Source organism: Gobio gobio (genome assembly GCF_949357685.1).
Source record: "Gobio gobio genome assembly, chromosome: 10".
Taxonomy (NCBI): Eukaryota; Metazoa; Chordata; class Actinopteri; order Cypriniformes; family Gobionidae; genus Gobio; species Gobio gobio.
This window is the reverse complement of record NC_137116.1, coordinates 29007266-29022008: the sequence shown is the minus strand read 5'-3', so window position 1 is coordinate 29022008 and position 14743 is coordinate 29007266. Positions and strand designations below refer to the sequence as shown.

Genomic DNA, 14743 nt, shown 5'->3' with positions numbered 1-14743 from the left:
TCACTTTAGAATCAAAATTTTCCGATCATTTAGGGACACTTGTCATGTTTGGTTTGATTTAAACGAACCCTGGTGCGATTACTCGGTTAGTGTGGTTCATTTGAACATATGTGAACGCTGCCATCCGAACCCTGGTGTGCACCAAACAAGCGGACCGAGACCGCTAAAAAGATGGGTCTCGGTCCGCTTCCAAACAAACTCTGGTGCGGTTTGATTGATATATGAACGCAACACGGACCAAAGACATGTAAACGAACCAAAAACAGGACGTGATGTCACAAGATGCGACGCTACAAGTCAGCTGATTTGACGACGCGGAAAGATCGGTGTATCCAAAATGAGTAGAGGGCAAACGTGGAGCAACGAGGAGGTAAAGTGCCTCATCAATATGCAGATCTTCGTTTCTGCATACAACGGAGGAAATCCTGGTGCTGTTTTCAATGTTTTGAACATTTTATGAGCTCTTCATGAGTTCTCAGCTGGTAAAAATAAAACCATATGTATTGTACACGCATAAAATGATCGTGTTTAATCCAGCACACAGCATTGTTTTGAATGTTCGGTAAGCAAACTCTGTTGTGAAATACACGTCATAAAAGCCGACCAGTCAGGTTGTAACCGTATCCCTATGCCTTTGGTTCAGTAACTTTAGGTTCGTTGTTAAAAATGCCAGTGTGAACGCTAAGCGGACCAGGACTATATGTTTTGTTTTAGTTTTTTGGTCCGGACCAAACAAACCGAACTACAACTGTGAACGCACCCTTACTCACCCTCATATCATCCAAGATGTTCATGTCTTTATTTATTCAGTTGAAAAGAAATTAAGGTTTTTGAGGAAAACATTCCAGGATTTTTCTCCATTTGGTGGATTTCAATGGACACCAACGGGTTGAAAGTCCAAATTGTAGTTTCAATGCAGCTTCAAAGGGATCCCAGCCGAGGAATAAGGGTCTTGTCTAGGGGAAATGATCAGTCTTTTTCTAAAAATGTATTAAGTAGTCACGTTGGAAAGGCGGAAGTACCTACCCAGTGTTTACACAGTGAACTTGCAAAGACTAAGTCAAACGGCCTTTACAAAAAAAAAAAGGGTAAAACAACGATGTCGGACGATTTTTGAGAACGAGTTTTCCGCCCTACGCTACCTTTTTGAACCGGAGTACGCGATGAACGTCACGTCATGCATGAAAAATCCTGGAATATTCTCCTCAAAAACCTTAGTTTCTTTTCGACTGACGAAAGAAAGACATGACCATCTTGGATGACATGGGTCAAGGATGGTCAAGCTTTATTAAGATCCCTTACGGGCAATTTGGATGCAGTACAAATAGACACGCAACTGACAGTACATCTTATACATAAAAATAAAAAAAATTAAATTTTGAAATTTTAATTAGGGGTGCTCCGATTGATCGGCAACCGATCTCGATCGGCCGATAATCGCTTTGGGATGATTGATCGGCGGTCTCCAAAAAGGCCGATCTCATGAACCGATCGCATGCTGACGACACATAAACCCGCACCTGCCGTGAGAGCTAGGGCATGATACGCAGCGACACCGTCTCATTCTCTTTCCAGCGCGGGTAAAATAATTATAATCCTGAAGGTGAGGTGCAATTCATATTTCTATATTAAATAACTTACGCAGTCATTTGAAAAGTTTCTGTGGGACGTAAATTCACAAACAGTGCGCGTGAATCACAGCGTGCGCTCTCTCTCTCTCTCCCTTTTGAAAATGCTCAAATGGCTTCACATCTGCACTAAAATCGAGCTGCACAGTTGACTCAGGATTTGCCATTTTGCACAATCGAGTTAGTGTCACATCGTCACTAAAGTTTATCATTTGCATTTATTTTTGAGTCTTGCCAGTGTTCAAACCGCTCAGCACTCGCGCGCACGGTCTGGAGAGACGAGTGAACGTTTGTGCAACTGCATGTATCCGTGTTCGCTCTTAAAGTGACAGCTGTCGAATAAACTGCTGCTTGATGAACCTTTATGACACTCGCTGCTCTTGAATGACTAACTTTTGCAACCTTAAGTGTAAGGATAGGAAGGAAGTAATTGAATTTATTCAGGGAAGACCAATATTAATTTACATTTGATTTCTTATTAAATGTCTTTAGTATTTCTTACCTCAATACTAATGTTAGACATACCTGAAAATTTGTTTTTAAAAACAAAAATGCACTGCATGATCAAATATTTAGGTGAGATAATTATATACATTTATTATATACATGTATTTGGGTAAGATGGCCTACAGTAGCCTTAAGTTATCTCATTTTCTAAAATTAACACTTTTTGGTTCTTCAAGATCTTGACTCAGTTAATTTAGAGTTAGTTTCATTTCTACAAATGGTGCAAACTCTGCAAGATTATAGATAAAAGATTGCCATTCCCCTGCCATTCTGTGATCGGCAATCGGCAGATCATGATCTTGGTGATCGGTGATCGGCCCCAAAAATGCTGATCGGAGCATCTCTAATTTTAATTCAGGAGTGAACTAATTCTTTGACTCGAGCGCTGCATTTTTGCTGTGTCATGCATAGACGCGAGCACAACGGTTTAAGACATCCGTCTAGCATGTTTACATTTAAAAACAAGCGGAAAGGAAAAATAGATTCTGTGTGAACAGCCCCTTAGTACTCAAGAAACATTTCTTACCATCACTCTTACTATAATTTGAGCATTTATCTGAAATGGAATGTTTTGTAACATTATAAAATGTCTTTACTGGTCACCTTTGATCAAAATAATGCATTCTTGCTGAATAAAAGTTTTAATTTCTATGAAAAAATAAGTACTGACTAGGGCTGCAACTAACAATTATTTTGGTAATCGATTAATCTGACAATTATTTTTCTGATTAATTGGACGAAAAATCTAATAATTTTAATCCATTATTTTAAACAATATTTTTCCACATCCTACCCAAAGCTGTCCTCCAAACAATATGCAATTTAAAATAAAAAATGAAAATGGCCAAAATGTTCCTATGAAAACACATATAGTGAATATCTATGCAGGCTATGCTGTTCATTATTTGCAATGCAAAAATTACATTCTAAACCTAAAAACATCTGATTGCTTACTATTGTAAAACAAAAATTAAAATGACTAAATGAAAAATGATAAACACAAAAGCACAAAGTGTTAGCTTGTACGAGACATGAACACACACGTTTAAGACTCGCTGCTTGTCAGAATATGCTAAATGGAAATGCTCGCGGGATTTTCTAACATTTATAGATCATGATATACAACCATAAAATGTAAGTTATGCGCTGAAGAAAACACAGCATGTGCATCAAGCACAAGAGGGCAAGGTGCGGTAAACACTTTGTTTGAATATATAATATATATATGCACTCATGTTTCGCACAACTTGGATCATGTACCTTTCCCGGAGCAGCTCACTCTCTGTATCCACCCCATATGCGTTTTGTCCATAGAAATGGGTTATTCCCTACTGTAAAGTGACGTGACTAGCTGATGGTTTCAAAACACAGCGCACAGACGCGACTAAATGATAATCAAATTCATTGTCAATTATTTACATTATAGATAAATCGATTTTATCGATTAGTTGTTGCAGCCCTACTACTGACTGTACATTGTTTTTTTAAGTCATCTAAAGGACAGGTGTAAGGTCGGATACCAATCAAGCCCTCACCTCTGCCTCTCTGGATGACATGAACTTCAGCACCACATGCTTGAGATACTCAAAGTTGATCTCTCTTGTGTCTGTGAGGTCTGAACTGTTGGTGACTGTGGTGTTAGGGGTGATGGGAGGCAGGCCTGGGGTTTGAGGGAAGCCTGTAGCTGGGGATGAAGCTGTGGTGGGCATCTGTGTCTCTGAGACCATCTTATCGGCCAATCTCTCCTGCCTTCCCTCCTGGAGTCTCTCCTTCATCTCAGAGTCAGGATCTGGTTTCAGTTTCTGTTGCATAAACATGTGAGGAAATGTTTACTGACAGCTGACATGAACTGTGTTGCATACAGTACACTGACAAATGCATCTGAATAAGCACACGTACCAGCTCTTTCTGTAGCGTCCTCTTCAGTTCGGCAAGCCTCTGCTGTAGCTGCTTTATTGTCTGACAAAAAAAAAAAAAACAGATATATATATATATATATTAGGTGTGTAGCGATACATTCGTGTCACAATTCGATATAAATCACGATACTGAACTCACGATACGATATGTATGGCGATATTTTAAGCCAAAATAAAGCGTTTTTTAATTTATTTAAAAATATTATTATTATTGTATTATTATCAGGACCCACAAATATAGTCCCCCATTGCATCATTATATTATATTCAATATTATATATAGTCGTTTAATATAGTAATATCATTGAAACTTTTCATTTTTTTCCCCCCCTCACACATTACTCGCACTTTCAATGCAGGCAGCATTCTCTCCCGGTGCTCACCATGTCCCGCCTCTCCTCCTATTAATCCACTATACATATAAGAATAAACCATCTAAAATGCTTTGAATATTCATACTACTAAGACCAAATGTGATCTGGTGATTTAAATTATGTTTGCACTTTCACTTTGAGGAGTGTCATTTTGGCATCGCTTGCGCTTCAGATGATCAATGCAATCAGTCACAGTTCTAATCGCAAGAAAGAATGTCAAAATGACTATTCCCAAACTGGAAATGTTTAGCTCACCCAAAAATGTTAATTCTGCATTTATACTCACTCTTGTGTTGTTTTCGCACGTCTCGCAATAATTTGAACGTCCGTGTTTACTACAGTATGCGTGTCGTTGTAAATCTGTTCATCAAATAAATCCACTGTGTCTCTTCAGAAGACTTGGATTTGGATTAGACACTGAATTAGTTAATTTTTACGATGCCTTTATGACATTTATTGGATCTTCTAAGTTTGAGAGGCATGGACTTTAAATGGAGGGAAAGAAATCTCTCAGGTTTTATAAAGAATATCTTCATTTGTGTTTAGAAGTTAAACTAAACAACACGAGTGTGAGTACATGACAGTTTACATTTTCGGGTGAATTATACCTTATAAATACAGCAAGCTGAGCCTTGGATAAAACAACTCTATATCGCGGATACTATCGTTTACATCATGATACATATCGTCGCATTTTTATATCGCGATATATCGATTAATGATATTATATATATATATATATATATATACAAATCTAAATAGAGTAGATTTTTTGGTCCCACTTTATATTAAGTGTCTTTAACTAATATGTACTTACATTTAAAGGGTCATGAAACCCTAAACCAAATTTTCTGAGATTTTAACAGAAGTATGCGTGTTGAACATCATGGAACATCATGGAAAACAATGTTACCATCTGTTAGTTTTGAATGTGGGAGAAAACTAGTTAATTTTAAACCTTTTTGCTCTATTTTCAACTTCCATGGTTTAAATTTTTCTTCATGTCAACAACATATAGATTGTGACGTTTTCTTGTACTATAGTACGGCGATGACTCATCGGTGTCTCATAATTATTCATGAGACTGTGTGTCTTTGTCCTATGAGAAGACACGTTGCTTAATTCATGACAGTACGCGCTTAATTATTCTTGACAGCACGTGTTGATAGGCATTTTCCTGTGACTGGTGCTTCAAACAGTGAGCTTAGTATGAGTTTCTGCATCGCCCACGTTCTCTTCAATAGATCCTGAGTCTTTACACAAACGCGATTCATCCACACTGTGATCTGAATTTCAGCTCCTGAGCTTTCTCAGCGCTTGCAAACACAGTGATATGAACTGTAGCAATGGTGTAAGTTTTATTTATATATTTATATATATATATATATATATATATATATATATATATATATATATATATATATATATATATATATATATATATATATATATATTTGGGTCAGAGTCCTCATTCTTAGAAAATCCATGCAAAGATGATTTGCTTTTGTAGCGCAGACAACAGCGTTCGACATCTCTTCCAGGCCTCAGCTACAACTACAGTGTTTGAGGGTCAAAGTACACGTTGTTTGCGAGGAGCCAATGAAGAGCATAGGCTGGCATTATGAAAATCAAACCTACGTAGGTTCGAGTTGGAAGTAAATCTGGACTCGTTTTAGGCAGTTCAGAATCAGTTAATTCTTTTAGGAGACAATAACTCCATTTGTCGTGCATTTTGACCGTTGAAACTCTGCAAACCTTTTACTTTAACAAACAACAATGTTACACAAAACATGAAAGCTAATATCCAAAAAGCATTATAGGGGCACTTTAAAATCTCTGCTCTTCTTAGAACTTACATTATTTTGTTTCAGTGGTTTTCTTTGCTCTCACCTTGTTCTTTTCAGCCAGTTGTTGCTCCAGATCTTTATTGACCTTTTGCAACTGGTCAAGATCACTTACAGTAATCGTCCCATTCTGCTCACCATCACACTCGTCTGCTTGTGACTGTGCTGTTAATCTCAGCACCTCACCCTCGAGATCAGACACCTGCCACACACAAAGAGATATGTAAATACAAAAACATCAAATTGGTAAGACAATGTAGCTAACGGCAACAGGCAGCTCAGGTGGGTAAAAGCACACACCGACCTGTGACTGGTAAGAAGAGAGCTGCTGTGTTTGTGTGAGGACTTCCTTTTGCAGCGACGTCAGCTGAGAGTTGTGTTCTCGCTCTCTCTCCTCAGCCTCCAAACGACGAGACTCACACTCAGACTGAAGAGAAGACAGACTGCTACCGGCTGCTTTCAGCTCTGACACACACAATAAGAAACAGAAGCTTTTTAATGCTAACCATTATAAAGGACATAAACATTTCTGGCATCACTGGATTTAACCTATAGTGCAGAACTCAAAAACATCACGACTGTAGTCCAAATCAAAAACAAGTGAAGTTCTGAAGATGGTTCTTTTCATAAATTGCTCAAACTAGTTACCAGTTTAAAGCATTTTTCACTGAACCAACCCACTGAATCAGTCAAAGCAGCAGTCACTGAACAACCTTGATTTTGGTAATGTCTGAATCAAAATGAAGCAAGAAATTAAATGAAGCTATTTTATGTTTTATGCCATTTTATTTTATGCTTTAAATTAGTATCAAAATCAGTATGATTATTGACTGGTTGTTAATAATATATATACAATTTATATATACTTATTATTTATAGAACCTGTCAAAAGTTTGGAAACATTACTATTTTTTATGTTTTTGAAAGAAATCTTTTATGCTCATGCTTTTAATCTTGCATTTATTTGATCAAAAACACAGAGGAAAAAAACAGTAATATTGTGAAATATTATTAGAATTTAAAATCATGTTTTTATATTTTAATATACTTTAAAATATAATTCATTTCTGTGACGCAAAGCTGAATTTTTATCAGCCATTACTCCAGTCTTCAGTGTCACATGATCCTTCAGAAATCACTCTAATATGCTGATTTGATACTCAGTTATTATCAATGTTGGAAATAGCTGCTTAATATTTTTTTGGGAACCTGTGATACTTTTTTCAGGATTCATTGATGAATAAAAAGTTAAAGAACATATTAGAATGATTTCTGAAGGATCATGTGACACTGAAGACTGGCGTAATGATGTTGAAAATTCAGCTTTGCATCACAGTAAATTATATTTTAAAGAATATTAAAATGAAATAAAACCATTTTTTTAAATTGTAATATTTCACAACTTTTTGTTTAGTTTTTTTGTATTTGATCAAATAAATGCAGGCTTGATGAGAATAAGAGACTTAAAAATAGTAATGTTTCCAAACTTTTGATCGGTACAATGTGTATATAATTTATTATTTTTATTTTGCAATAAATGGCAAATCCTGTCCTGGCGCCAAAACACATCTGATCCCTTACCTTCCTTCAACGTGTTTAGTTCTTCCTCCTTTGCCCCTAAATCTTGAGAAAGACGACTCACTTCCTGTTCCGCCTTCTCGAGAGACTCTGTCATTTTGCTGACCTATAAAAGACAAGCAATAAATTAAATAAAACAGGTACATGACTTTATGAGTGAAACATGTATGCATATTTGTATATGCCAGTGAATTAACCTGCTGTTGGAGTTCTTCCCTCTGTTTTCTGGTTTCCTCCAGAGCTTTGGCAATTTCAACACTGACCGTCTGTCTGCTGCTCAACTCCGCCTGTGACACAAACAAATATATGTCACACAAATGCTATACTGGTCAGCAACATGACTCAAGATCACAAAATACCTCTCAAAAAACATACACAGTAGGACTGAGTGGTATGGCTGGCCAGACGGTCAACCAGTAGGATTTTGATGGATCGCTTTATAATATTAGCTGTACTGTCCACTGCTATGTACACACTTGATGTCTTTTTTGACAAGAAAAAGTTTTAGTAAAAAAAAAAAGCTGGCAGCGCTTGGTTCTAAATAGCAGCCGAGGGCGTCTTTTGTTGCTATAACAACAGCTGCAACAAGAATGCTGTGTGGTGCAGAGATAAAAAATGTTGAGAAAGAGAAAGTTGGCTCTTGCGTTGGCTTTTGAAGTTAACGGGGAGGAGAATGTCGGTTCACAATGACGTTTGTGGGTACTACACAACATTATACGGGGAAGAAAACAGTATGGTGCTTACAATAATTTAGTTCAGGAGCGCTGGTTGGATGATGCGCGGTTTGCAGCATATTTCAGACTACCGGCACCTTCTCTATTTTTCTTGTTGTTATGGAAATGAGTCAGGTCTTGCTACTTGCTTGTCATTGGTCAGCTGTCAAAAAGGCGTTTGACGAAGGCCGTTTTTATCAGAAAAGTTGAACTTTGTTCAACTTGAAAAGGCCCGCTGAGCTGCAGAAAAAGACGGTGTTTAAAAAAACGATTATAACTTTTTTGACAACACGGTTTACTCCATAGGATTATAATGTAAAACAGACACTGGCACCTTCAAAAAAGACGTTAAGAGTGAACACGCCCTAAGATTCTTCTTTGAAAGAAATTAATACTTTTATTGAGCGAAAATGCATTAAATTGATCATCAGTGACAGTAAAGACATTTATAATGTTACAAAGGTTATATTTATTCAAATAAATGCTGTTCTTTTGAACTTTCTATTAATTAAATAATCCTGAAAAAATGTATCATGGTTTGCAAAAACTACTATGCAGCACGGCTTATTATTGAAAATCACCAGAAATGTTTCTTGAGCACCATATTAGAATGATTTCTGAAAGATCATGTGACACTGAAGACTGGAGTAATGATGCTGAAAATTCAGCTTTGACAACAAAGGAATACATTACATTTTAAAACACTTATTTTAAATATTTCAAAATATTACTGTTTTTACTGCATTTTTTTATCAAATAAACAGCTCTTGAGAGCATAAGAGACTTCTTTAAAAAAACATTTGACAGTGAATCTGTGAAAAAAGTGAATCTGTTTGTGCAAATGTAGTAGATGATTCTCACTCTAGACTGCTCCAGTTCAGCTGTCAGCCTCTCTACAGTGCTGTCAACCTCAGCTTTGCTCTTCAACAGTGAAGCCTTTTCCTCCTCCAGTAGCCGCTAGAGAGAAAGACACAAACATTAGACAAAATTGTAATAAATGTTCCCATTTTAAGTTTATGATAGTCAAAGAAACACTAGTGATGTGTTACACACCAGGTTGTCCTGATGCTTGTTGACCTCGGTTTCTCTCTCCCTCTGTTGTGCAAGAAGTTCCTCCTCCAGTCTGGCTGTTTTCTCCAAGCCTCTCTGTCTTTGTGTCGAGACCTGCTGTTGTAGTCGCTCTCTCTCCTCTGCCCACTCCACTTGCTATGGGACCAAAGGTCAAAGGTCAAATATCTAAGGGATTTTAAGGATTAACAATAAAGCTGACTTGTAAGACACTGGGATGCCCATTTTTTGATACCCCCATAATATATTAATATATTAAATCTAATACTGGCGTCCCAGTATGTATGACACATCTCTGACAGAAGAGGGCGACATTTCAGCAAAAACAGTTGGTAGGTGTGACAAACCCATGAACAGAACTGAACCGGCTATTTGGACGTTTGGTGAGACTTTGGCTGACATAAATGTACCAGTTTTTCTGTGTGCGTTTCACTGTCTTCAAGTTGCTGTTGCAGATTCTTTATCTTCTCAGCACAGTCAGCCAGCCTCTGCTCCAGATCTGAGATCTGACAGAACACATACATCATTCAGATCACTCAGCCACGGTCATGTGATGTGAGGGTTAACTGGAGAATCACAGTGCTCTCACCTGTGCGTCTGTCCTCTCTTTGTAAGCCCTGGATGAATCGTCTTTGTGCTTGATCAGAGTCTGCAGATCTGTGATGCTGGCGGTCTGCCGAGAGATCTGGAAACATATGAGAAACAGCAATTCTCTCACTGATTTTAATGTACAATAGCTGTTTAAAACAATAGAGAATTGCACTGATAATTACAGTACAGTGAATCGGTTTGATTCACAATCCATAGATTTTTGACTCCATTCCGAAGGGTTTTTGCTAATTCAATTCAACTTGATTCAATTAATAATGAAATATGATTTGAATAATGATACATTCTGTATTTAAAAAAAAATGCATCTATTGGATATTTTAAATACTTTCTACATTACCGTTTAAAAGTTTTGGGGTCAGTAAGACTTTTTCTAACGACATTAATACTTTAAAAAGCACATTAAATTATAACAGTAAAATACATTTATAAATGTTATAAAGATTTCATATAAATGCTTTTCTTTTGAACTTTTGATTGAACAAAGAAAACAAGAACAAAATGTTTCATGGTTTTCACAAAAATAGAAATATTATATTCTTTCTTTCTTGCGATTACATCACAAAACCAAACTGTTTTAATAGGGGTGTGTAGACTTTTTATAACCACTGTACATGATTGTAAGTTGTAATAATAATAATAATTGCATTAATATTTAAATCTGTTGCATTTCACAGGTAATTTAATACTTTTACTTTAAGGGAATACTAATATTTTTTATGTTTTAAAAGCTACTACAATTATTACAATTTTTGCTAAGTTTATAATGTAACAAATGTCTCATTATGTAAAATTTATTACATTATGAGCTCAAGATTTTATTACATTTAAAAAAAAATACTACATTATGAACATTTTATTAAAATAATAATGTAATACTTATAACATTATATGCAGTTTTTACATTATGTGCAGTTATTACTTGAGTTGCTATATTATGCGACACTGCAGACTGGAATAATGATGCTGCTGAAAATTCAGCTTTGAAATCACAGGAATAAATTACATTTTAAAATATATTCAAATATTACTACTATTTATAATAATAAATTAATAAATATGAAATATTTCACAATACTACTGGCAATATTTTATTTTTTGATCAAATTAATGCAGGCTTAGTGAGCATAAGATACTTCTATCAAAAACATTTTAAATTGTATAATGTGTTTATTTTAAAAAAACAAAAAAAAACAACAATGCAAAGTAAAGATGTTTACTGAACCAAAAGTAACATGAAAGGAAATGCATTAAATACACATATTTTCAATTTGAGGCTAATAAAATTTTTAAAAAGGATTTTACTTATTTACATGACTTTTCCAGGCCTAAAAATCATAATTTTAAAAACAATATTTAATAATGTAGAGCAGGCACACAAGGTTAGATGCTGGGCGTTTACCTGGGCCTCCATTGAACTGACTGCTGTTGTGTGATTTGTTCTCGCCTCCAGTAACTGTCCTCTGACCTCCTCTAACCTCTGCTCTAATGAAGACTTCTACACACACACACACACACACACACATGCATATATTAGATGACTGAAAATGCAGTAAGATGAAAAGTATGTATAAATATGTATCCTCTGACCTCTTTGAGCATTTCCTGTATGTGTTCATCCTGAGAGTAGTTTGCTTCTAGTCTTCTCTCTAAGGAGGTGGCCTTCTCCTGCAGATCAGCCAATAGACGCTCTCGTTCCTCCTCTGTCACTGCAACCTGAAAAATCACATGAAGTGTTTTACCGAAGTGTCAATGAAATAGAGTTGCATTTAGGTCAATACATTCACACACACTATGGGTGCTTCTCAATACTCAAATTGATGCTTCCTCGTTTTCTTGCTCCTACATGCTCAAGCCTGTGACCCCAGAAACCGATCAAACTCAGCCATCTTGAAGGACATCTTCAAGTCATGAGCGAGAACACACAGGTGTATCCTTCCATCGCTTCCTAAGCGGATGGAGCCAAGATGCGAGGAAAGGAAACGAGGATGCACAAATAAGAAATGAGAAGCACCCAACATATAATTTAGCATCAGGGCATAGGTACAGGACACATTTTGGGTCCAAAAACTGCTATGCAGTGCAATGAAAGGGAATAAAGGGTCTCAAGATGCATTGTTAAAGCTATCTTTACCTTGACACTCTGTCTAAAAAACAACTTGGATATAAATGGATCGTATGGAAAGCAGACAAATGTAATTTGCATATATATAATTAGGGAGTGTTTATTCTGATGTAATTACATAGCCTACAGGTTTTGATTGGATGCCACTCACATGTGCGGCTGAATAATTTGTCACATTCTCAGACAGTAATTTTCACTTGCAAATGTGAGTGAATGCTTTACATTATTAGTATCAATGAATTATTTGTAGAGTCAATCAGACCTTGCTCTTGTGCTGCTCATGCTGTAGCTTTAGCTTATTGTGTTCAGACTGGAGTTGCTCCATTGATTTCTCTAGTGCTTTTGCACTGCTTTGTGCCTGGAAAGCAAACAAAAGAAACAATTAAATGTGGGAATGATTTTTATCATACCATTCAAGAAAAACTGGAAACATATTGAAAAACATATGCCAGTTTGTTTCTTTAAACAGCCGTTGACTGTTTCCTCTGGAGTGTATGGTTACTTCAGCAACAATTTATGCAAGCGAAAGAAAGGGTTTAAATATTTATACAGCAGATTATTGTTTCTTTTTCATTTTTCTTTGATATTAGTCAAAAATGGTCAAGGACTGTCACGATGCAATTATTGCTTGATTTCTATAAAATAATCATTACACAAGTGATGTAAACCGTCAGCAATAAAATAAAGACAAAGTACAAGCAATAAAAAAATAATAATGGAACATGCAAATAATTGGTTTTAATAATAATAATAAAACAAGATTTCTTCATTAAATATAAATCATGAGCAATGTTGTAACACTGTTATAAATGCATAAATATAATGTATAAATAAAAGTGAAAGAAATGACAACACTTATATGGGAGTGGTGACTATATGCTCCCAAAAGTAACCTTCTTGGCTTCTGAGTGTCATCTGTGTTGATGTTGAGCTGAAAGTTGTCAAGTGCCCACCTTCTGGAAATCCTGTGAGACCTGCTGGATGAGCTGCTGTAACTCCTGCTCTCTCCTTTCGGCCTCCGCTCTCTCACTCAACAACTCATCCCTGAGAGAGACAGCGGGACAAAATTATGAATAACTCCACAGATGCACAGAACAATCTGACTGCAATCTCTTTTTAAGAAGGAAGAATTTTTATCCAAGCCTTGGAAGTGGTTAATAGTTTAATGAATATTTCAACAGTCTTTGAAACATTTCCATCTCATTCCAAAAATGTTGTAGTAGGAATAAATCAGGGTGATTAACTAGATGATCTAAATTTTGTGGTTTCGCACACCCCTATTTTTAAGTCTGAAGAACATTTGAGCTTTGATAAAATTAAGTCAAACCTTATTTTACGTTCTCACAATTTCAAACCATTTTTATTAGGTAGAGGTGTAACGATACAGATCACAATTCGATACTAATCGCGATACTGAACTCACATTACGGTACTATCACGATATTTTGAGGAAAAATAAAGTTTTTTTTATTATTATTAAAATAATAATAATATATTCAACATTATAAATAGTATATATAGTAATGTCACTGAAACGCTGCAAACTTAAATTTTTTTACCCACACGCAGTACTCGCGCTTTCAATGCGACCGCATTCCATGGAAAAGTGTTGAATGTTGAAAGTGAAACTCAAGATGCGTACGTGACGTCATGACGAGCCTACCTGGTCGCGTTAGTCTTTCGATCGGCAGGGGAACTTTCAACAATTTTTCCATAAATTGAACAGGGAAGGCAGTCGGTTGAAAGTTTACTTGATAATGTTTTAAATATGGATATTTTTCTTACACAAACGCATCGATTCGCTTCAGAAGGCCTTTATTAACATCCCGGAGCTGCGCAGAGCAGTTATTTGATGGGCAGATGCACTTTCTATGGAAAACAGAGAAACTATGAATCCAATTCTAACGCCGGCTTCACACCGCACACGCAAGCAGTGCGTTGGCAGGGCAGGAGCGGTGCGTATGGAGAGTGGGAGCCGCGCGCCCCCGTTGTGCATTCACACTGGCAGCGTTTGTCTCGCGCAGCTGAACCGCGGCTCGTGTATTGCAAATACAGACGAATGTTGTCCATTATGTCACATTTTCCGGTCTTCTCCTCCGGACCCCGTCTGTCTCGTGCTTTGATTTATGATGGGCAGCATATATCTGCTCCAAATGCGACCGTGTTCCCCTCTGTCTCATACACACATGCATATAACATGTTGTATATAAGTACCTAATGCTTGGATTAGCCTGGACTTTTGTAATATAACTCAGATTTTATTCGTCTGAAAGAAGAATGTCATATACACCTAGGATGACTTGAGAGTGAGTAAATTATGGGCTAATTTTCATTTTTGGGTGAACTATCCCTTTAAGTTTTAGAGGACTGGACATTAA

The 14743-nt window shown here is 36.4% G+C and overlaps 1 protein-coding gene across 1 annotated transcript in view; it reads right to left on the bottom strand.

The window, feature by feature from the left end:
* golga1 (golgin A1) overlaps positions 1-14743 on the bottom strand; it is a 31248-nt gene that overhangs the window by 7050 nt on the left and 9455 nt on the right. Inside the window, exons 8-21 of the mRNA XM_079827021.1 lie at positions 13319-13409; positions 12628-12723; positions 11831-11956; positions 11643-11738; positions 10221-10316; positions 10042-10137; positions 9617-9769; positions 9425-9520; positions 8048-8137; positions 7854-7956; positions 6577-6737; positions 6319-6474; positions 4035-4094; positions 3671-3937 (exon numbers count right to left, since the gene is read on the bottom strand). Of these exons, the coding sequence (XP_079683147.1) occupies positions 3671-3937; positions 4035-4094; positions 6319-6474; positions 6577-6737; positions 7854-7956; positions 8048-8137; positions 9425-9520; positions 9617-9769; positions 10042-10137; positions 10221-10316; positions 11643-11738; positions 11831-11956; positions 12628-12723; positions 13319-13409 (1687 nt within the window). The remainder of the gene's footprint in view (positions 1-3670; positions 3938-4034; positions 4095-6318; positions 6475-6576; positions 6738-7853; positions 7957-8047; positions 8138-9424; positions 9521-9616; positions 9770-10041; positions 10138-10220; positions 10317-11642; positions 11739-11830; positions 11957-12627; positions 12724-13318; positions 13410-14743) is intronic.